This window comes from Aulostomus chinensis, chromosome 6 (genome assembly GCF_037954235.1).
Source record: "Aulostomus chinensis isolate RoL2024-O1b breed Wild chromosome 6, RoL_Achi_v1.0, whole genome shotgun sequence".
Lineage (NCBI taxonomy): Eukaryota > Metazoa > Chordata > Actinopteri > Syngnathiformes > Aulostomidae > Aulostomus > Aulostomus chinensis.
In genome coordinates this window covers 10,670,936-10,696,025 of record NC_141325.1, presented here as the reverse complement: position 1 = coordinate 10,696,025, position 25,090 = coordinate 10,670,936, and the positions used below count along the sequence as shown (strand labels likewise).

At 41.6% G+C, this 25,090-nt stretch overlaps 1 protein-coding gene across 4 annotated transcripts in view; it reads right to left on the bottom strand.

Annotated features, from left to right (window-relative positions):
- pde4d (phosphodiesterase 4D, cAMP-specific) overlaps window positions 1–25,090 on the bottom strand; it is a 130,662-nt gene that overhangs the window by 16,807 nt on the left and 88,765 nt on the right. For 3 of the 4 annotated variants that reach the window (XM_086206394.1, XM_086206395.1, XM_086206396.1), the window contains exons 2-5: window positions 6,394–6,585; window positions 3,716–3,752; window positions 3,557–3,633; window positions 3,160–3,209 (exon numbers count right to left, since the gene is read on the bottom strand). In XM_086206394.1, the coding sequence (XP_086062520.1) occupies window positions 3,160–3,209; window positions 3,557–3,633; window positions 3,716–3,752; window positions 6,394–6,585 (356 nt within the window). Of the gene's footprint in view, window positions 1–3,159; window positions 3,210–3,556; window positions 3,634–3,715; window positions 3,753–6,393; window positions 6,586–15,381; window positions 15,780–25,090 lie in introns of those variants that run through there. The other variant, XM_086206397.1, reaches the window with a different exon arrangement.

Here is a 25,090-nt window from a genome sequence, read left to right as displayed (position 1 = left end):
AGTCTGCTTAGCAGGCCCATGTCTGCCATAGGAGGGGTGGAGGGAGAGAAGATCCAGAGAGAGGCTCAGAACCACTTTACATCCATGTCAATGATGTCCAGCTCAGAGCCAACACTAGATTGCTCACAGCATCCTGACATGGTAAACATCACACACACACACACACACACACACACACACACACACACACACACACACACACACACACACACACACACACACACACACACACACACACACACACACACACACGACCTCACAAAATGCTAACCATAACACATCATGATTTTGTCTCCTTAGCCTCTATGCCAGTAAAAACATCCATGGTATCCGGAAAGCAAAGGGTATAATCCAGTGCTGTGTGTGTGCTGGGTAGTGTTTCCTATAGATGCTGTGTGTATAGGGGGTGGGCTGCTGTTGCTTCGGCGTCCCTGGTAGCCAAACGTGCTGCTCTCCCCAAGCTGAACCAAAAGCCTGAGAGGACTGCACTGTGGATGGGGAAGGGAGAGTGACAAAACATGGACTGGAGTTCTAGAGGAGGGGGAGCCAGAGATGGGAGTCCTTATAATGTGGGTGCATGTTAATACTGCATCCATTCAGCACACAGACCAGACGGCTGATGACATGGTGAGGATTATAGGATGTTTGAAGTTTATATTTTTTTCATTTAAATTGAATACAAGCCTTTCTCAAAGTCAGTCTCTGTTGGGAGAAAATGTCACCTTGTCAGAAGCCAATTAATATTGATGGCTTGACTAATTTGGGAAAACACAGGCTTTTAATGCTTTGTGATCAGAGTGTGCGCTGTAGCCATAATACAATTACACACATGCGCACATCCAAACACACACACATACATACACACACAAAGTGGAAGATTTACTGCTATGACACCATATGATGTCATAGCAGTTAGCATTTAGCTTCAAGAAATAATGTGCCTTTACTCTTAGTGCAGAAATGATGAAATTGTTTTTTTTCTCCATGTATTAAGTGCAAAGTTCATAGTTGTTTTTAGAGCCTTGATATATTGTTACAGCTTGTCCATCTAGTGAACAATACAAGCATGACCACTGACCGTCTCTAAACCTCATTTGTCACCTCCCATTGTCTACAATATCCCCCCTTCTCCTGCTTCATTGTCTTTGACAAATCTCTCCCTCCCTCCATCAGTCCTCTTCCTCTCCCACACTCTTCCTTCCCTCTGCTGATCTCTGAACATCCCTCCACCTCCCCCTTTTGTCTCCTTTCTGTCTCGCTCCTCTTTCTTTTCTCTCAGACTCCTTCTCTCTCTCTCTCTCTCTCTCTCTCTCTCTCTCCCCCCGGTGTGGTGTCAGTGGCTGGGGTGCTACTCTTTCTGACAGCAGCTGCACTGACGTCAATGACATTCTTCTCATGCTTAGTGCGACATCAGACACCGGCGCTCGGAGAGGCCACTCTGCTGCACAGACGCAGGGTTGTAGCCAAACTATGTACCGGAACAGCTCAACAGTGAAGTTGGACTGTGAGAGGAGAAGAACGTGGGAGGAGACAGACAGGGAATAGGGGGACACAACTATGTGGGCTACAACTGACTAATATCAGATGTAATATTAATTGTTTTTATTTATTTGTGTTTGTCTTCAGAGGACTGTATAGGTGAGCATCTCATAGAACATCATAATCTGCAAAAGGTTTATGCTAGCATCCCAGTAGGAAGTACTGTACCACACTCTTCAATGTAATACTAAACTCTTCATTTTATGTTTACTGTTCCTCCACTGTATTTGACACATTATTCAAGGTTTTTTTAATTCCTTCACATGAAGCTTGACAATGAACTGTTATATATATATATATATATATATATATATATATATATATATATATATATATAATATATATATATATATATTATATATGTACATGTATATGTGTGTGCATGTGTAGACAAACATTAGATTACTTTGAGGGGTGGTGTTTTGCTCATAAAATCCCTCAGCCAGATAATACACTTTTTATAAATGTGACTTAATATGCAAATATTGAGGTCAATTTATCATATTAATCCCTGGGAGCAAATTCAACTCGACTGATGCCGTTAGATCTTAGATAATTCTTAAAATCGTTTTGATTCTCGACATGATGTGAAATATGACAAAAACCTTAATATATTCCTTCTGTAATTGACCTGTCCTCTCTGTCTTAGTGATTTACAAATTTTGTATTAACTATTTGAATCATGACTAAGACTGTGTGTGCGTTGTGTTCAAAACAGAGTACATTACCAGTTCCTCACCTGAAAGGCTGCTCTGGATTTGGCTCCCCTTAAAATTTTGGTATTTTCTCATTTACTAGAAGTGTAAATATTCTAAGTGGGAACGTCCCCTTCATCATATGCTCAAGTGTTTGTCCATCTGTGATCATAAGGATGTGGCTGCATCCTCACATCACCAAAACACACAGACCTAACTCATGAATGATGGAGCCTATAGGGTCTCTCTCTCACAAAAACAAGCCAGCCAGTGGTGACAAACAGAGAAGTGACTGCCAAGGTCATGTCTATTCTAGCCATCTAAGACTGTCTGCACTATGTCCTCTTCACAACAAAAAACTATGTTTAAGTAGGGCAGACAGTCTGTGCAGTTGAAACTGTCTGTCTAGTAGAAATAGGTATCATCATCAAGCATGACTGTTCACAGGGTTCAACTCTTGATTAGATACCTCTGTATAAAACATAGTATTTTATCAAGTTAATTTGAAAAGGAGACCATAATACAGAAACTGTTTACTTTTCACATAAACCTGGATATGAAGAACAGACAACTTGCAATTAAAATTGATTACTCTAAGCATGTGACTGTCCATGGGGGGGGGGATTAATGCTCAACTATCAAGGTTAGACACACTTTCCAGATACTAAGACATGAGTAAATCATATATTCACTAGAACACAAAATAAAAATCCACAATAAAGCTATATGGAGCTGCTTCACCTGATTATTGTCCTTATATACAGTGTAACTGAATAAAAATGATGGAGAAAAAAAAATCATCACCAGCACCAGGTTAAGGTTAACTTTGCATCCCATTAGTTCTCACACACACACACACACACACACACACACACACACACACACACACACACACACACACACTCTACAGAGGTTACCCACATACCTGTAAAGGTGGTCTTGGTGATGGGTGGTGGGTTACACATGGGCGATCTCCTGTTTTTGGAGAAACAAAAACTTAATTATTTCCTCCACAATAGAGTGAAAAAGATCATCTTTTAAATTAAAAGTTTATTAATATACATGTAAGGAAACAACTGGACACTACAAACTAAAGCTGCTGCTGTTTTTGTAGTACCAATTACAAACAGCAGAGGGAGAACACGGCCCAGCTGTGAGTGAACACTGGAGGCAGTTACTTGAAATCACTGCCACATCTTACTCATTATTTCACTGTGATCAAATATTGTGATATTCCAACCACAGGGGATCACTGCTGCCTCTAATACAACCATTTATGCCATATTAGCAGGTTATTAATACTCTGGCAGCGAAATACATACTTATTGGATGCTCTATCTTGCTGTAGGTTGGTTAATGCACCAAAGTTGTTCCGTACAGTTCGCAGGCTGGCAAGAACCTGAGGGGGAGGGAGTAGAATCAGCTGTATCCATCAAAATAAAACATGGAGACCAGTCAGCGTGGATGGCAATGGTGCTCACCTGTGCAAATGGCGTTACAATCATATCGTCACCATGACTGGAAGACACAAAGAGAACAGATTTAATGTAGATTGCTGACATTCGACAAAAGAGCTTGTGTTCTTGCAAAGGTCACAGGGGAGGGGGGAGGTCATCATATCAGATTAGTCTCAGCATCTCGAATGCACTCAATCATAGTGACATGTTTACATCCAGGACCAGCTGAGCCTCTCCATCTCAAGAGTCTTGGTTTAGATCTTTCACACATGGCTTCAAGACAGGATGTGGTTTTGGTCAGCCTTCCTCACATATCTCGGGGTATTCTTCACTCATTTCCAGCTGAAGGAATTCAAACCACAAAGATTTGACTCAGAATCCCACTGACCTATGAGGTCTGTTATGACTGTTAGCACTGTCAACATTTGTCCAGCGGACAGGTGCGGTGTTAGTGCAACCGAGGGTTATGCCTACTGCTCAGGTGTACGAGACCACAGCCACGTCTGACACACACCCGCTGCTGTGTGCCGGACATGAAAGTCAAAAGAGACGCAGGCTTGTCATATGCTACGATCACAAGACAAACAGAGGGACTGTCTGAGTAAAGGTGACAGACACAAATAAGGTGGGGGCAAGTAAAGTGTTCAGATGTTGACTGGTCAACTTTCATGAAAGCTTTTCAAGGACACAAAACTTTTCAATATGCCATTTCATTTTAAGAATTGTAATTTCTGGGTAATGGAATTGAGCTCCATATGTTTTTATTTTAGAAAGAAGAAATCTGGAAATACAGACTTAGTTGACATTTCAGTTTCATAATTTTAACTTCTGAAAAAAACTGGAATTTTTTTTTTTTTCCTGTAGTGGACTTGATAATGGATTACTTTTTTGTAGAGGACTTGAAAGTGGCCATGATATTGGACAATATGGTGGACATAATGAACTATGTGTTGACTTGATAATGTGGTCCATCATGGCCCCAATTACAACAGGCCTTATCTCTATTTGTGCATGAATTAATATTACTTACCATATTAACCGCCATTTCTGCATGCTGAATTAGTAACTCAGCCACTACAAGGATATATATTAGAGCTGAGCAATTTTATACATTCTGCGATACATACACATATATTTCTAGTTACCCAGACGCTGACGCCTTTCTCATCCGGTTAGAGCTGAGAGATTCAGGAGAATGGAGGCCAGCATTGTACTCTCTAATTTTTCATGTGTCTGGGTTTACACACAAGCTCCCTGAGCACACTGAGGATCAATGTGAGCAACATCAGTTGTGCACGCTGTGGCCACATACCTGTTCAACACCTGGGAGCATAGCAAGGTACATGGCTTATTAAAAGAGTCAAATTACAGCAGCAATTTCTATTAGTTTACTTTTCATTTTTTCGGGGGTTTACAACTCAACCACTGAGCTACCGTCGCGCCTCTTATCTCTGCCACACAGTTGTTCGCTAGCTAGCCTGCACGGTGCGACGGCACGTATGGGCAGACCACATAGCAAGCACTGTCAATGCTATGATTGCCTGCGTAGCCTAAGTGAACCGTATCTTATCATTGGCTGGACACCTGTCACTCACCGAGTCGCTGCGCTGCATTGATTTTCTTGTGCGCTGAGAATGTGCGGGCGGTGCACGATTGCGCAAGCGTGCAGCTTAGAAGGAACACTGCCGGCGAGTATAAATCCAGCGCCTGCATGCTTAAACGCAGGTGTTAAAATCTTTCAGAAAAGGGTGTAAGTGTATCGAATTATATCGTGAGCTGAATATCGTGAGCTGAATATCGTGCTAAATATCGTATCGTGAGCTGTGTATCGTATCGTATTGTATCGTATCGTATCGCAAGATTAGTGTATCGCTACAGCCCTACTATATATGTCTGGATAAATCACAACTTCCTTTTATGTGTATGTTGTTGAAGACATATAAACACTTCATGAGACCAAATAAATGCACTGGCGGGTTCATTTTATTTCCTCACACTTGTAAAACACTATAAACATTTTAAGTACCTCATCAAAGTGCCATTAGTTGTGATCTAGCTGGGTCTTTCTTTCTTGCGGGTCAGTTCAGGATCATTGCTTTAATATCACAGAATGAAAAGCAACAACACAAGGAAGTGTAGAGTTACTGCAGGACATTTTTCATCCTTTTGTCGAGATTTCCTTCAGGCTGAATAGAAATGCTACGTTTTCAGTCAATATCTCTACTTCCAGTTGTACCATATTCATGGAACTGGATATCTGCTATTGTGGAGGATGTGAACAACATGTTACCAGCACACACACTGACCCAGAAAACACTACTGGGAGTGTCTTGTCTGGAGTTGGCATCCACTATTGTAGAGGTGAGTTTAAAAAGACTTTCAGGGTGTAAAGCATTTTGTTACACAAGATAATTCCCTGCTAATATCCTCATGCATGCTGTGGTTGGAGATTCTTCGTTACTGACCAGTTGTGATATGAGGTATAGCTAAGAATAGATGTGACGTGGTGCAATCAGCTGTTGGTCATGCAGACTTCCCACCAGGGCCAAAAACCGTTATAACAGCTTTAAGACCTGGTTTAATAAACTGCTGTGACACAGATTCACGGTGACAAACACAAGATACCTAAATAAACACATTCAGCACCTCAGAGATGGCTTTTAGAGAGCTTTGAGTGAAATCAAAAGACACGATGCACTCACATGTCACTGGCAATGGAGGAGTTTCGGGACATAGACTTGGGTGAGAGGTCGTAGTCACTGTCAGAGCGGTAGAGAAATGACTCTCTCCGCTGGCTGTGGACAAAATTGGCCTGCAGGATGAGGCCTGAGCCTGGGCTGGCCATGGGGTCCAGTGGGCTGCGACCTGATGATGTGCCATTGTCCACATCGAAACTGTACAGGGAGAGAAAGAGAAACAGAAAAAGAGAACCATTAGAATGTGAAAATTCCCTGGTGTTATGGACGGACAATTTTTTTTCCTTTTGCATGATCAAAACATTATTCCGATCATGTCTGACAGATCAAGCAGCATCTGTGATCATGATGAAATCCTGAGTGATAAATAGAGCAAAGAATCACGGAGAAGCATGTCTAGTGTTCAATCAACAGTCAAGAGATGAGAGAAGTGTGCAGTGGTACAGCTTACTTTAAGCTAGCAATTCAAAAACAAACAAAACAAAAAACTGAAACAGACTGGACCTATTAATTGGACTTTACCACTGGATATTCAGCAGCTTCTCTAGAGTTGACAATGAGAGCGAATGAAACTAGTAGTGACTCCAGTCCAATAGATGGCAGTAACACACCTTTATGCAGGTTTGGCAACTGCGACAATCTACACCACCAGAGGAAACATTTCAACAACCCTTTAAGTATCCAGACTAAGTCAAAGCGACAATGTTCCTCTGAATCTGTTTGCAAAATTCAAACCAATTTATGACCATAAAATGAACTGATGAACTGAAAGTGACCCACACCTATGTTCATTAGAATTAAGGCCAAACAATTGACTATAAAATGTCAAGAAAATCTGAAATATCCTCAGAACTAGTTTCCAGACCCCAAAGTGACACGCTCACATCGCTTTCCTTTTTAGTCCATCCAACAGTCCAGATCCCAAAGAACTTGGTTTTCGAACATAAATGACAGAACATCAGCAAAAATACTTTTAAGTGTCTAAAAGAAGCAAATGTTTTATATTTTTGATTGAAAAAGACCAGAATGAATAATCCCAGATCGAAATGGCGGGTGACTGGATTACTACGATCAACTAGTTGGTGCAGCTCAACAATGAGTCTATTTCAGCAACATACTTCTAAAAACTGAAGGATGCATTAAACAAAAGCGCAATGGCAAAAAAAAGACATAAATGAATGCAAGAAAACAGCATCATGTGCAACAGATTGTGCATTAATTCCATGTCGTCTTGGTGACTTGAGAGCTTAGTCACATATTGACTAAACCCACATGAATATATTTTCCGTTGCAGCAGCATTCCGTAGATATTTCTGCATCTCCGTATGTTGGTGTAGATAGGCTCCTTGACATGCCTACACTATATATGACGCGTGACATGTAAGTGTGGGTTTTGTGCATGGCTCGGATGCTTTTCTTGATAACAAGCTCGCAAAATTGACCATTTGGAATTCTAATCAGCCCAGTCACTCATTGTCTGGCTGATGATTGGACAATTATGATCCAGGGCAGAGTTAATAAAGCACTGATTAACAACGCCACTGACTTAACAGCTGAAAGGGGTTTCTAAACCTGTGGCACCTCTTCTCTCAGCAATATCACAATGAGCTTAGTCTCCAAGGTGATTGTTAGCCCAGGTGATGACTAATGCCAGCCACAAGGGATATCTGCTTCTTCACCAGTGTTGCCATGCAATCCCATAATCCTGTCTGGTGTAGATGCTAAGGTCAGGGGGGATTCCCCTCCCCGTGATTTGTAACACACACAGGGATAACATACCCCTTTGTCATAGTCATCATCCCGACCTCAGAAAGAGGCAATTACTCCAATATGATCTGCACTGTGACCAGAGAGGACCACCTGCTCACGTCAGTCTCCCCTACAGTTGATACTGACTATGAAGGCTTAGACGATGTCTTTGGGACACAGTGAACATTCTGAGTGTGCATGTGTACATGAGGCTGTTCGCACGGGGGCCAAGTGAGTTGGGGGAAATTCTACCGAGCTGAACTAAATATCCACAACATTTCTTCAAGCCATTTCAGCTCTTCGGTGACCGCTGATTTTCTTCTTGTCTATTTTGCAAGCTCGGTTTGTGGGTGGTGAACAGTTGTACTGATGGGTTATGAATGTTTTGTGAGGAAGCTTTTTATGCTGGCGTTTCCTCCCCGAGGGCCGTATCACTGACACAGTCCAAGGATCAGTCTTACACTCCCAGAGTTACTAACATGTATAATAGATGCGTCTCCTTCTCCTTTTCATCCCATCCATCTGTTATAGCTCCTGTGCCATTGCTACGGGTTATACAGTATGTACAGTGTAGCTGTGCAAAATATATAAATAAATAAAAAATGTCAAAACGAGATCTGACCAACAATCCACATAGGATTCAAAGAACCCTTCCACATATCAGTGCCAGACAGAATGAGTACAGAAAAAAGGCCTCTCACCACTGAAACGACAGCATCTCCATTTATGATACACAGGACATGCCAGGCATATTTTCCACAACAACAAAATGGCTAAATGCTGAGCTATCAGCCTGTGATCTGTGAGTCGCAGGAGTTAAGTAAGTGTGAGCTTTGGTTGTGGAATGGGATCGTTTGGCCGTCTGCCTGATGACTGAGGAAAGGGCAATCGTATTGTCCTCGTTGCTGTTCCTAACTATATCTCTGACGAACACACACACACACACACACACACACACACACACACACACACACACACAGATACAGATGTCATATGACAGTTGATATGACTCCAGTAATGTTTCTCCACAGCTTGTCCAATTTTAGACATATAACCCCTGTCCAGGACACCTCTCACCCTCTCTCTCAATATTTAGATCAAAACTAAGCCCGCTTTGTCAACCACACAAACAGACACAAAGACTCATCACAGCTGTTTTCCTTAAATGACGTATTAAGTGTCACCCCAAGCACAGGGTCATACACTCTCCATCTGCTCGGTGTGATAAGTGTGTGAGGGTGTGTGCATTGTGAGTATGCACAGGAAAAGATGGCAAATAAGGGAATGGTGAAAGTGCAACAACTTAACACACAGCGTATGTTTAACAACTGACTCATTATCACACTAATGCTGACGTCACAGTGCGCACACACACACACACACACACATTCTCATCCAGACCTCTGACACTCACAGTGTGCGTATGTGTGGACACGCCCTCTAAGGGAATGCCTGAAATAATCTTTTCAACGTGTTTGTTGAGGTATTGCACTAGCACTGACATCAGAGTGGGAATGTCTTGCTTTTTCTTTCTTTTTTTCTCTCTGACACACAGCACTTGCCTCTGATGAGCAACCAAAATTGAAAAAGAAAAGAAAAGAAAAAACTTCCCACCCCCATGAATGTGTTGTTAGAATCAACAAAAAGCATGGGTGAAACCCATGGGATTCTTGCGTAGAAGGTAATTACAGTAAATTCAGCCTGAAACAAGAGGACACTTTGGTTTACCTTAAAAGGATCTACCTAAACCTCTGTAGTTTTGAGAACTCTACCTGAAAAACATCAGTCAAATATATACGTTAGAGAAACAGAGAGTGAGGGAGAGAGACCTCGTGACATCACAGCTGCATTGTGTTCAAGCCCAGCACCCAGTAAGGGAAATGCTGAGCTGGAAGCCATCTAAAACCTGACTTCCTAAGACTTCCTTACACTTCACGCGGAAAATGTATAACTGGCCATGAGAACACATCAGATCTGAGGAAACATCTGGTTGACCCTATTGGTTAGCATTGATAGATGCTAAGTTCACCATAGCATCTACAGCTCAATTGAACGTCTTCTAAATTTAACTTTGAATAGTATCTGCAAATAATAGTTAGAAAAACAATGTAAAATATTTTATATATACACACACACACACACACACACACACAAATACATATACATAAATATACACACACATACATATACATGAATACATATATACATATAAACATCTAAACTTGATTTAATTCATTTTCAGATTCCAGACTCAGATTTTTCCAAATTCCTTAATTTTAAGCCCACTTTCAAAGTTTTGAAATAGTAGGGGTTTTACTTTTTCCCTGTCATGAAACCAGATTATTAACAACTATAAATAACCTTTAATGCCACTCAAGTATTTCAAACCCTGAACAGCCCACACATCTTAAACAACTTATCAAAAATCTTGGAAGGCAACAGCATGCAGGAGGTGGAGGGTCGTGTTTTTGTTGAAATCTAATATCTGTTTAATATCCCAAGATGGAAAATGGAAATGGGGGGGGGGGGGGGGGGGACGTGGCGTAAACACACGAAGGCTGGGATATCTGGCTTTCTTAGCCCAGAGCTACAGGAGCAGACATCCTGCAGGGACAGTTTCATGCTTCAGTTTGAGTTTCAGGGGAAATGGGGGTTTTTTTCTCTGAAAAAAGAAAAAAAATACCACTTAATTTCATCGTAAAGAAATATTGCTGGGTTAGCATGCAGGAAACAGTTGCAGGAAAGTGAAAGATAAGTGTAAGTCACTGCTGGGTGAGGATGCGGCACACCATTCATTCTCTCTCTCAGCATGCTCTCCTTCTCTGCCCCCACCGTCTTACCCATAAACACAAAATGCCATCGATCAGTGACTCATTCATTTTCAGCCCTGGGTCACTTGAGCAATTATACAATCCACAGGAGTTGATGTGATAGAGCTGTGAGGAGGTGAATTACAGAAGGAGGTCAGGGCGTAAGTGTCTTTGATACATCATCATCATTAGACAGGAGGTGGGTGAGGAGCCGCTGTCAAACAAGCATAAAGAAAATATGAACAATGAAGTACAAACCTCCCAAACGGCAGAAGCACAATGTGACAGTTATACTGTTTCTATAGGATATGTAGAATAAAATAACAACTGTTCATTGCAACAGAACTATGGTTGTTTGAGGAAAGCATGAGGTGTTGATCCTCATAGATTTGTTTGTCGAAGCAGACAGAGGGAAGATGACACTCGATTTATTTTAGAAAGTCGTGAGAGCATTGAGGGGAGCGCGCAGCAGAGGAAGGACAAGGAGAGACAGGTTCGGGCTGAGCGTGTGTGTGTGTGTGTGTGTGTGTGTGTGTGTGTGTGTGTGTGTGTGTGTGTGTGCATGTGTACTCATTCAAGTGTACTTATGGGGATGGTGAGGAGCATGTTTCCCTGCGTCCATGCAGGAGTGTTGGTATGTGTATGTGATAACTTTGCACTACGTATACAATACAAAGTCATGGCAGTTGAGAAGTATGTAGAGACATGAGACTGAAACATGATGCAGGTGATGCAATGGTCTGCCTGGTGATACTGGACGGTCAACACCTTTGCTGCATAGGTTTACATCACTGCATGGTCTCAATGCCATGAAGATATTCAACAGTCATGAGGAAATATGAACAATTCTAACAGAAACTACAGAAAAAGCAACAATGTGCTCTAACTCTTCATCTTTTTGATAAATTGGCTTCCTTACTATCTTCCTCAGAGCTACAGATGAATATAGAGCCCCAAACCTCCTCGGTGGTCACACCAAGGAGCCGAGACCCACGGAGATCGGCTGACCCACGAGTTAGCTTAGCTCTTGTCTAGATCTGGGAGTAATGGCAAATAACCATGTTTTCCAAAGAGTTGGTTTGTTTCTGTAATATTATGGATTAGTAATAGGAATATTGAACATGTAGGCCAAGAATCAAATTCAGTTCTAGTGTCGTCAACACCCTGTCCCAAACTCTACTCCAAGAGGCAACATTAACACCCACAAAATCAGCAAATATATATCATTGGCTTCCCACCAAGACATATTTGCTTGTTCGGTATCTGGAAGATGAATGAACAAAAAAGGCCACATTGGTGAATTTTCAGTTTTTAGTGTGGCTTCAAATTACCATATGTGACATGAGCCTTCAGGAGGCTGCTTAAAAACACATTTGCATGAAGTAAAAAGTACATTATCATGTCAAAAATGTCCCTTGATGATTTGTGCTCTCTGTAGCGTTCTGTCTCCTACTGGTTTGTCTTGTCAGGTAGGACTAAGTCAATCCTTCACTGGAGTCGTGACACTGCGTCAGTGTTTGCTGTCACTGCACCATTCAGAGAAATCAGTCACTCATGACAGACGTACAAAGAGGTCACCATGGCAATGAATGCAGCATCACCTAAGTTCCCATGGTGCAAAGCAAAAGAGAACAGTTCTGCTCCGACAGTGTAAGGCTTTCCTAGACAATGAAACCTATTTTTAGACCTTTTCCTCACGGGTCCCCCAAAAATATGTATTTGGCACATTGTAGATAACACAGCGACATTTATAAGCAGCCACTGTGACCCAGTTGGTGACTGACAAAGACCAGATGAAAACACTCCAACTCACACCTACCTCATTCCTCTGTGCTTCATCTACGCTAACACTGTATCATCTCTCCTGGCTTTTAGGTGGAACAATGGGTGTGGCAAAAATAGGATTTCATAAACTTCCGACCCATCTAAAACCCTCATTCGTCAGCCTTTCAAAACTCACACAATACCTGGGTTAGCATGGTGAGGGGTACTCCAAAGTCTGCGTATACACACCTGAATTTACACAGATGGGTGGAGAGGGGTCTGTTGTGGCTTGGCCAGACAAAGTAGCACATCACACACTAATCTCAGATCGCTGCACTGTAGGGGACTGTGCCCTTAAGTACACATCAGTACACAAACACCGGACTTAAAAGTACAGCTAAGAAACACATGGTAGGTTCAGTGTTTATTTTGATGGCACCTCAAGAGATAATGCTGAGACTTTCTGCATCACACATGCACTCGGTGTAAAAATAATACAAAAAAAGCTGAACTGTCACCTACACATCAGTGATTTTGGATGCAAGTGTTACTATACTTAAGCTCTGGGATAATATGAATGACAGTGCAATGATGAGAGGCTACAGAAGAAGAAGCCTTGATAGAAGAGTAAATAACAGCAGAGAAGCACGCGGGGCAGATGGAGGAGGCGGTATTGCTTTGTCCAGCTGAGTACTGCCTTTGGTAGTCATTCAAAAAGATGGCTCATACAAACCTGACACTGTCAAATTCTCAGCTTTAACACTAGAAGGACACTTTCTCTAGGCAAGCAGCTCTCGCACCAATATCAGTAAATAGATGGCTACGACACCTTCAGCATCACATGCTGTCTGTCATCTGCACTCCTTTGAGACCCTCAAAGACCTAATTAATATATCTTCAGGTCAAAGACGCGTCACTTCCTGCTGGGGAGGTTGTAGAGCACATGAATAAACTGACAACGTGAGAATGCTGTGAAAACTGCAGGGAGGTCCAAGGTTTCTAACACATACTGTTGCTCAGTAACTCCCTGCAACCCTGACCGCTCCAACACTGTTTATTACGTTGAGGGGTGTTGTGATCCATTTATGGCTCATCTTGAGAGTGCCATCATGGGAAATAGTGAATATCTACTTCTGATGTGAAAGCTACAAGGCAGTTTCTTCATGTGTGATGAGTGCTGACAGGAAAGGACAAGTTGAGACAGGAGAGGGGAGGAGACATGAGGCAGAGGGCAGGGCAGTTAGTGCCTCTGGCACTGCACTCTGCATCCTGTATTTATCTGCAGCAAAGACTGTAAAAAAAAATAACGGATGTGATCCTGATCTGAAAAGGGAAGACAATGTGGAAATGCCTCAACTCTACATTCTACCTCATGTCCAGCAGGGGGCAATTCACTTTAAATTGAATTAAGTCGGATTGTTTGAGAATATGACCCAAACTTTCTCTTGATTTATTACTTCAGGAAACAGTTTCCAGAGTCTGTTTCAATACAACATGATGTTCATTTTGCTAATTGTGCTATAAAGTAGGGTATGTTTCAGGAAGTGGCTACTTTGTGATTGACAGATAACCCTCACTCTCCTCCAACCTTCAAACTCGGATCTTAAGGACACAAGTACAGTACACAGGCCAATGTATGATGTCATGGTAGCCACGCCATCTATGATGTAGACTCTAGATGCAGTAACAAAATACATTCCACTGTGTGTTAGTTTCATTAACGAAATACTGGCTAGACAGTCGCAATAAAAACTTACGGGCTCATGCATTAACTATTTGGCCTTCATCTGTATCTTAAGCTTGGTCTGTATTGGGTAAAATCAAAATTTGAATCCTCTTGATCATCAATTGTGATGATAAAAATACACATTTAGAAACACGTTACACAGCTATTTATTAAATGTTCACACTTGCTTAGTAGCGGTATACTGCAAGACACAAAGCATGGCAAGCTTTAATACACACGATATTTCAATTAAACTGACCAGAGACTCGGTTACCTCTGTTTTGCGTGTGTCAGATCTCTCTGTCACATTAGGAGAAGTCACAGTCTTTTCCCCCCTCTTTTGTCTGAGTATAAAGGCATAGGTCTTCTGCCTTTACAACGGTTTATTGAGGTGTTTCTTAATCACCTTGCCTGGCACACGATTCTAATCTAAGACCCACATACTCAAGTGTGTAAGAGCAGATTTGGGTGTCAGCGTTTCGCGGATCCCATGTGTGTAGAAATGTTTCATGCGTGAGTCTGAATGCTTTGAGGAAAACCTGGAAAACTTCTGCGTGCGAGGTTTGGCAAGGTAACTATATCAAGTGTTGTGTTAATGAAATATAAGTGGAGTTAAGGTCACAACTTATCTAACTACCAGATGTCATGTCTCAGATATAAAAGTGTGCCCCAAACCAATCGTAAGGTTTTGTTTTGTACAGAGGAAGAGAGAGAAGTTGTGATTGATAAAAAGCATGATAGGATACAGATGTCAACTGACAGAAAACAGTACACCAACAGGGACAAAGTAGACAGGGAGAACTTGAGACTAAGCTGAGCAAGTATTTTAGAAAGCAACACACAGGCAGAGCAATTGAGCAACACAAACACACACACACACGCTCTCACAGAACAGGATCAACATGAAAATGTTGCCAATAAGACAAAAGTTTCTCATCTATTTACCATATTCCATCCGTGTTCTTCAGTGAGCTGGTGGAGCGCGACCTTGGCTTGAGAATGATACTCATGGTCTTGCCTTTCCTTCCACTCACACTATATATGCACACAGTCACACATTAAAGCCCCTCACACACACACACACACACACACACACACACACACACACACACACACTCTCTGACCAGTCCTCCGCCGTGGTTGGACCACAGTCCTCACAGGTTTTATGTTCCCTCTCCTCAGCGCAGTGGAGGTGGTTGAAAACAAAAGCAGAGAGCAGTCCGATCAAACCTTCTGTCCAACAGTATTCCTCAGTGTTGCTGCTCCTCCTCAAGCACCGAGTGTTTGACAGTAGGTGGTTCTTCACTCTGCTCTCTCTCACTTTCTCTCTCTCTATCTCTCACTTATCTTTCTTACCAAATCGGCGTATAATCGTTCTCTCTTCTGATCCAGCAATGCACTTTCTCCCTCTCTCTTTTCAAGCCACTGTTTTGTATCCTGAGTAGTGGAAATGAGATCTCCTGTGCCTCCCACATTCTTCCTCTCTGTCCCTCCCTCCTCCCTCACCTCTACTTCTCTTGCTCACTCTTTTTATGACTGAGTCCCTGTCTTCGGTTACCATGCCTTACTCTCCTATTCTCTCTGTCTGCCTCTCTCTTCCTCTCTTTTTTCATCTCCCTGAGCAGCAGCTTGGGTATGTCTGGTGAGGGAGGGGTTGTTTTGGTAGTAGTAAGTCCTTAAAGGGAGGGACTTGCATTCACCGTCAATTGTCTCAAGTGTCAATCACTCAACTGCTACAGTACAGTAACCTAAAACCAACAGCTGAAACACGGCATTGAACTAGAGGGGGGAATGTAACAGGGCCACGGATCATCATGTGACTCCAATATGAGGGGCAGCACATGGAGAAAACAAAGGATTTTCTGAAAGTCTTGAGTGTGCAGCCAAATTGAAGAATTCCCCCACTTTAAATTTTATTTTCTCACATGTTTTTGGTTGTAAGAGAAAACCAAATAGCTGCCATTTGTCATCAATCATCTCATTAGCAAAAGTAATGGAGAGCTATATTCACCTGCGACATGGGCTTGTGTGAATTGTGGGTATTCAAAGATGGCGATTGTATATTCAGGAGTAGTCTGAAGAAGAGTCTTAAAAATCCAATAAAAGTCCATTAAAAGGGATTTATTTGGTGTGTGAATATTTCACTCTTGCTACTTTAAGGTATTTCCTGATCAGCGCCTCTCCTTTTTTTGTGATGTGGGCATCATAATTTTAGTAACATCTGCTGTCTCGGTTCTCAAGATACCCATTAAAATATATGAGCAGCCGGCTTTTTTGCCGTCTGTAAATGGTTGCAATTTGTAAAACAGCTTAATCCTGAAGCTGAACTCATACATGACTGAGTAAAGTCAAGCCACATAGCAGCTTTCTATGCACTGCATGTGTTACAAGCACACGCAACAAGCACGCAGTTAAGCTACATCCACACGCACGACTTAGGGCAAAAAATAAATCAAACACAAACAAAACAACGAACACATAGGTTATTCTCGCAACAAACACGTCATTGCTGTACAAACGCAGGAGTAATCGATGTCATTAATTCTGGTCCCAATTTATTAGTGTTTCACAGCCATAGGACAGCATGTACAGTAGCAGAAGCCTAGCTTGCCAGGGCCATAAGGAACATTATTAATTACATCCATGCATGCCCTGCATCGACATGTCCAAATTTAGTCATTCATGCATACATTATGGCCCTGTTCCATTAAGGTGTTCCAGGACCCTGCTATAATGCATGCTGTCAGTCTGGAGTAGCTGTGGCATAGTAAATAGTGGGACCATGCATAACTTTATCAGTCACACTTGTGATTATCCTGCAATCAAGATGGCTTATTAGAAGAAATAAGCATGGTATATGAAAGTCAACATGAACTGCAGCATGAGCTGGAGGGCACTCGGCTTGATCATACACAGCCTGCCAAGGCGACCTCGGCCAAACCCTACGTGCCCGTGAAGATTCTGCTTACGACAGTTTTCTCCTCGATAGCTCATCACCAAGTTCTTAAGGCCTTTCTGACTGAATGTGAGATGATCTGGTTGACCCAACAGGAGGACTACATCAAAGTGTAAAACTAAAAATGTGTCCTTTCCTGCTGCCACTGGGTGTGGCTATGACTAATCAGCAAAAACATTTAATGGGTTCACCCTTGGCACATTCTGAACACAATCCACCAAGTTTGGTGAAAATCTGCTGCATATGTCTTTGCGTAATCCTGCTAAAAGGCAGAAAAAACATGACCTCCTTGGTAGAGGTAACTATACTGTAAAGATGTACATGCATGCACAGGAAAAAATGATAATACTACAAATTTTGCATCATCCTGCATCTATCTGGCACTCACGCCGCTGACTGTTATTTCTGAAGTTGATGTACAGTCTCAGGATGAGGAGAACACACAGCAGGCATAGAGAAGGAGGAGGATACATTTCGATCCCTAACAAGTACAAACTTCAATGAGCACGTAGCCCACGTGTGACATCCGTGTATACGTTCATCAAACCTTCTTATCTCAGCAGTGACAATATTCATGTCATCAATATGCCAACTGACCAGAGACTTAAGCACCATCAGTCAAGAGGAAGGCTCCCCTTTGTACCAGGGAGATATGACATGAAGGATGAAAGTGTCAAAAAAGGGAAATGCCTCCATTTGCAGGTCCATTCGAAGAACAATAAATTGCTCATTGCCTGCTTTGGTTGATAATACTACTGTCATCCACATCATAAATGCAAATGCTTCAGGGCAAATTGCGTCGATGTGCTTTGATGACACAAAAGAAAACAGGCGTACCTGAGGAAAGAGGCAGCTGGATGTCACATGCTAATTTTCTTGCATACGCACATGCAGATTAGCTAGCTCACAAGCGGAAACATGCACACATCCCATGAAGGCACAAACACTGGCACAATATAAAGTGCAAATCCCCTTAAATTGTGTTAAATGACTGTGAAACCTTCCATGCTAAATGTAATTCGGGACTGTCGTCGCTGAACACACTGAGAGAGACACAACCCACCAGAATGCTATTGATTTAAAAGATGGCCTCCATCCATCCCACCATGTGTCCACCAGTTTCACATGTTGAACTGTTATAAAAAATGGCACAACAGTTGACAGTGGCAGTGAAGCAGATTTGATGCTAGATAGATGGATGATTTGTTATGAGTGCAAAGCCCTTAAAGTGAGTTATCGAGAGTTGCAATAGAAACTTCCAATGCTGTTGCAGAAAGATGTAGTTTATAGCTGCTCAAAGTCGTGACACTAATCCTATTAACAGGGTCAGAGCAGTCCATGTGCTGAAGGAAAGAACAATGAGCAAAGTCTAGTTTTTTTGGAGAAATATGGAGAAACAATGTCCCAAGAAATTTAAAAGATTTGATGAATTGACATGCAAAAACTAATTTCCCTCTCACATAATTCCATTTAATGCATTTGAAATTGAATTCTTAGGTTTTGTTGAGTGAAACCAGACAACAAACTAAACAGCACAGTACTGTATATACACAGAATACTGCATGTGAGATGGTCCCAGGCGGGCTCTGGTGGTTCTGGCTCAACTGCTTCTTGTAGGACACAAGTCAGCACATTCATTCACACAAACTCCCACAATGAACAGCAGAATGGCAAAACGCTAGCATGCCAAAATAGTCAACCCATTCCTGCTCGAAAAAGTCAATATTTCCAAGAAGGAGACATGTTAGAGCTGGTTATGGAAAATAAGTTTGATATTCATCGTTTAATTAATTCCAGCTTAATACTTCAAACCAGAGGCAATATATGTACCACAAATTCAACATTTTGGGGGTCATTCTAAAGTAACACTAGTAGTTCTTTGCTTATACTTCTACAAGATTATTATCTTTGTTTTTTGTGTTTATCTGCTCGCATACAAGGCATCAGCTTGTGAGGCTGACACATGTCATAGTGTGGGATGCAAAGTTTGTAGCTGCATGAATTGTATTCCTACACGTCATGCAAAGACGATTTCCTAGTATCGTGAAAAACTTTGATTATAATTAAATTGATAAAAATCTGGTGGAGCAGAGAGCTAAGTAAACAAACCCTAAAACAGTATCCAGTATATAAAATAGCAAATTTGAGATAAATAAATGCATAAACTGTGATAATACTAGTGAAGACAATCTAAAGTAGCCAAAAAGTACGACAACGCATGAAAAATATATAAACAATGAAGTGAAACCCGCAGTTCATTATTAAATAAAACAAAAACTACTTCATGTCTGTGATGGAGGTACAGTTTCAATGTGATTCTGACGGACAGTACTGCCACCTAGTGGTGAAATTTCAGTAGTGACAGTACACTTGATGCTGTAGAAAAAACAGCTGCATAGATTAAGTGACAGCAATAATCAGAGGTATTGATTCGGTTTCAGAAAGACAACTGTTCTAAAAATGCGGTGCAGAAAAGACACTTAGTAAAAGCAGATATAAATTGCTCTTCACTAAGAAGCAGCCAGTGAGCACAGATGGTCTGTACACAGTATTGACAAGACTGCATCCATATCTATATGTCTACAGAGCCATTACCTATAAGTGCATATTCAAATACTAAACCCCAGGTACACACACACACACACACACACAGACCAGTTTCATGCACCAGATATAAAGCATCTTGGTTGGGGTCACTGAGTATATGTTAGTCAGAGAAATGCAGGACAAAAATGGACTTAACAAGGTTTCAACATTTTCTGAGTAAGCCGTAATGGACAGAGTGCTCTGGCGATTAGCTGATGCTCGGTTCTGGTTTATGAACTGACCTGTCTGCCTGAGCACCTTGATGCTTTCGATGATGACTGCTTATTTATCGTTTACTTTTCTATTAAGCATGTTTTCTAAAAGCAAAAACGCTCGAGCCAGGGTGCACAAATGTGCAGACACACACAACTACACACACACAAATACACACTTCAGGCTGACACTAAAGGTTCAGTAGAGTAAACAGCAGAACTTTGCCGAAGCTCTAACAACAGAAACAGCCACCGAGCAACGAGCATTTACACAATGCACAACCCAGTTTGCTGTGTTGTCCAGGTGGAGCTATTCATCAGCTAATGTTCTGATAAGAGAGAACACACACACACAAACACGATTGTGAAGACCCACATACGGATTCACACACACACACACGTGTGCGCACAACACATTCACACAGTTAACACACAATAGCCACTTGTTCATCTTTAATTGCCCACTACTTCTCTGTAAGCAATGATATTTCAAACCCTTTTTGAAAAAGCTGAGAATACAGAGAAAAATAGTTGTTCAACATGAAAGACAAAGCAAATAAAATGCTTCAAATTTAGAGTAAGATTGCAGCTATATTCTCCCCTGTCCCTCCTTCTAAGTTCAAGAGAGCGGTCATACCCTCTCCTGCCACGAGGTTTGATGTCGATGGGCTTGTTCGTGGCGTAGGGCGAGCCGTTGGAGCAGGCATGGCGGTAGCGGGCGATCCTCTCCAGAGACAGATACTCTGAGTTCACAGGTAAACTCATAGTTTGTTTTGTTTTTTTTAAAGTCTTTGAAAACACTATCAAGCACACACTCTTGTACAGAGCTTGCTGAAGACAGACAAGTGAGAGGATGGATGGAGCCTGATAAAGAGGTGGGAGAGGGAGTGGGATGGGTGTGACTTGAGTAAGGATGGAGATAGATGGAGAGCAGGAGAGAGAGGCGAGAGGAGGGGCAAAGTGCAGACGGAGAGCAAACGGATTTATCTTTTTCTTGTCGAAAACCCACAATCATAATAACTGAAGTGATAAGATTGGCTGCATAATTAAATGGTCAACTTCAACTATTGTAGCACATGATGAACACATCAATACTTCAAAATCTTCTCTTAAGTATTTCCTACCATAAATACCTGATTTAACCACTCTGATGAGTCTAGTCATCCCTGCACCGTGAGTTTTCCTGTTTCAATACATCTTTTTATATTTCCAGCGGGTTTCTTTTGAAGTGATGTTAAACTTTGCAAACAGACAGGGAGAAAAAACAGGTTGCATGAACAAACGGTATTTGTTCTGATCAGGTAACTGCACGTGGGCCTTCGGGGGTTCCCAGTTGATTTTCCTATACACTTGCAGGAAAAAATAAGAATTGGATGGTTGAGTACCAAAGGGAGTAAGAGTGAAGCTAATAAATATTTTAGAGTATTTCTTTTTCGATGCTGCATGATATAGAACGGTCCCTATGCGCTCATCTCACGGTCGTCTGTGTATAGAACAATGTTTTATCTTCCAAGCTTAGGGGAGAAGTCATTATGATGAAAACTAAGTTGCAGCCCATCTACCTCGCTGCGTTTGGAGAGAGGTGCTGCTCGTGTGAACAACACTTCACGATTGTGTTACTGATCCAAGTCCATGTCGTGTTTCATTTAAAGTTGTCCGTTTCAGTGGTGCATCTAAAGATGATAAATCGATCATTTTTCAATCAATTTGAATAAATTAAACAACTAGTTGGTGGAACCAATCAAAATCTTATGTCGCTATTATGAAGTCCTTTTTTATCTTGTTGCCATCTATAATATGATGATGCACAGACATGAATAATAACGAGGGTTATCTGTAACACTACTTGTGATTTCCTGAGTAACACATTGAGATTGAGAATTTTTCTTAACATGGAATGCCAAAGTGAGGCATTCGAATGGGTTTAAAAACCTGAAGGACATATAGTCTTTCATTACACCCCCTGTAGGCCAAGTCGCAGTACATTGTATAGACTTGTTGTTGCTGCTAATTCTTATTACAGAGTCATTTCGGGTAAATTAGGACACCAAATTCAAAATATTTTTTCTTTCATAGGTTAAAAACAAAAGTTCCATATAAAAATCCAAATCCAAACATTGGTTTATTGGTTTCCTTAAAGTAAAGCTTTGAGACACATCTTGTCTTTTTATATCTTAGAACATCAGCTTGACGACTGTACCAATTTATCATATATATATCTTACTGATGAGATATTAGAACATCTGTACTGTTCTGTAGTGAAACATCATTAAAGCTGTTCTTCTACAAATAAACTTGAAATAATAAAAGTGAAAACATGTAAAATATAGTAAAAACACAAGAGGAAGAGGAATGAATCACCTGACGTCACGGCTTTGAACCACATCAGTCGCTGCCCCAGCATACCACTAGGGGGGAGTAGAATATCACAAAACAAGACTGAATCAACTGAGCAACAAATTTTAGACAGGAGAAACAAAATTAAAGCTGAAAGAGAAGAACAGAAACTGATAAGAATTGACTGAATATTGTTGCTCTCAAACAAATTTTTAATTCATGTCTCGTATCGTTTTCTGAAACTAAGAATATCAAGGTGCTATCTGAATCCCCTCCATCTACACCGTCCCTGAAGTGCTCTCAACAGCCAGCAGGGTGCAGTCTTCTCCACAGGGAAAAATTTCAAGCATGTGAGTGAAACTATCAGCTGCTCAAACACAAAGAGCTGTGAATCTCTGGAGTTACGGCTTCTGCTCGGCGCTGACAGAAGGAGCCAGCATGTGACATCAGCTCCTGGGTGGACAGGCAGGTTTTCACGGTTGCCGACACTGTGAGAGACGCAACGCGTGGTCTTAACGTCATCAAAATGTGCACATACAGACACGTGTATGGAGTGAGCGCAGTGTAAAGGCAGATGCAACAAACGCGCACCAGTACACCAACACATCCCTCCTTTGCTTCCTCGTTCAGAGACACAACCCGTGTAATAGGCGTACGCTTGCCTCGTCGCCACACGCCGTCAGCGCCAGCGACGAGCTATGACAGTGTGCTGTCGTCACTCGGCGTCCCTGAGGCTCGCTGCCATGGAACCAGAATCACTGAATCTGAACGCTGAAACACAACTGTCAAACCGTTTCAATCTTTGGACTAAAAGGCTCATTTTTAACAAAATAATGAAAATATTAATCTAAAATATATTCTCTTATTGTATTAAAAACTGTTATGCCTAACGATTTTTTTTTCACAAGCCCATAACCCCCCCCCCCCAAAAAAAAAACAAAAAACCGCAGACATGCTGCAAAGAGAACAGATAAACAGATGAATCCACGGTGAAATGAGCAGCTGAGCTACAGACGCGGCAGGTTAAGTACAAAAGTGCATAAACGGCTAATTGACTGGCTGGGAGCCCGACAGTCTGGGAGGGGTTTGTGAGGTGTTTTTTTGGGCTTATGGACAAAGCAACCTGACATACTGGAAGAGAGGAAGAGGGATGACGGAGAAAACAAGCATCGACACATTGGAGGACTCAGTTCAGTGGTGCTTTATGTCAGTCAGGGAGATGAGTGTTAAAAAAATAGAAACAGATGAGATTTTTATTAGAAGTAAGTTGACATGTTGTCATTACATCAGTATCTGAGTAACATTTTCCCATATTTTCCATTTGCCTTAGTTATGTTGTTTTTCCATAAAACTCCCTTTTCAAATCAAGACCCCACCAATCCACACGAGACAATTTTTACCTTCATCAGACAGTGTGATAAAGTTACGTAACATAGGACTTAAGTGTTGACCATCAACCCTTTTTCCAGGCTGAAAACATTTGCAGTATAAAGTAGGTCCCTCCACAGCTGACATGTTCTACAGCTGAGACTCGTGTATGCAGATACTGCTTCGTCACGTTTGATGAAACATACCATTCTCTGTAGCCCCAAGCTGCTGTTGCCCATGATTGCCATGACAACGGCGCCTTCACTGTCATAGGAAGGAAGTTGAATAGAATATTGATTTTAATATATACATGAAGGTGATGTGATGACAAAACAACAATAACATGGTAATTGAGATTCATGCGTATTTGTATGAATGTAGATGCAGCCGCTCTCAGCCAGTCACGCTGCTTGAAAACAGCTGCTCTGATGTGTGTCAAGGAGCCATTCCTTCGCCTAAGACGGGCTCACGCTTCCTGCCTGCCTTCACAGTCCCCTTACTAGATTCATGTTTATCATGTGGTTGCCATGGTGATCTGGCAGCATTCAAAAGGGACAGGTAGGGCCTGACGACCAATCAGCCTTCAGTTGCTAAGGCCACATGGGCAGATTAAGAAAATAAGAATGACAGAGCACTTACCAGAGGGAAAATGATGAGAAGCAGTTAAATGGGAAGCAATCAAATAATGGACACATTTAGTCCTTCCACGTTAGCGTATGTTAGCATATATCAAACCAGGCAACTTCCAAACTGCAGCTGTCTCACAGCAATACATCATACTGATGTATGAAAGGTGGCAAACCGATTCTATCATGCCGAAACTTGAAAATTACCTTGTAATCTATCAATTCTTCATTTGATTAATTGATGAACTGTAGGGACCAAGAACTCAGAAATGATGGATCTGAACAGGTTGTTCTGTCTGAGAGAACCCCCTTAAACAAAAGCCCAGGATGATTAATCGATCACTCAATATCAAAAATGTGTTTGCAACAGATAAATTATGGAAGATGTTCAGCATGCACTTGGCTTTACAAATCTCTGGCCATTAAATTTCCCCAAAATGAAAGGTGATGTCTTCAGTTTGATTGCTTGTCTCAGAATAACATCCAAATACAGGGATAGGGCATGACCTGTTGCCTTTCAAAATAATGCAGCACAGGAGAGGGTACCCCATCGGCCCACGATGAAGAAG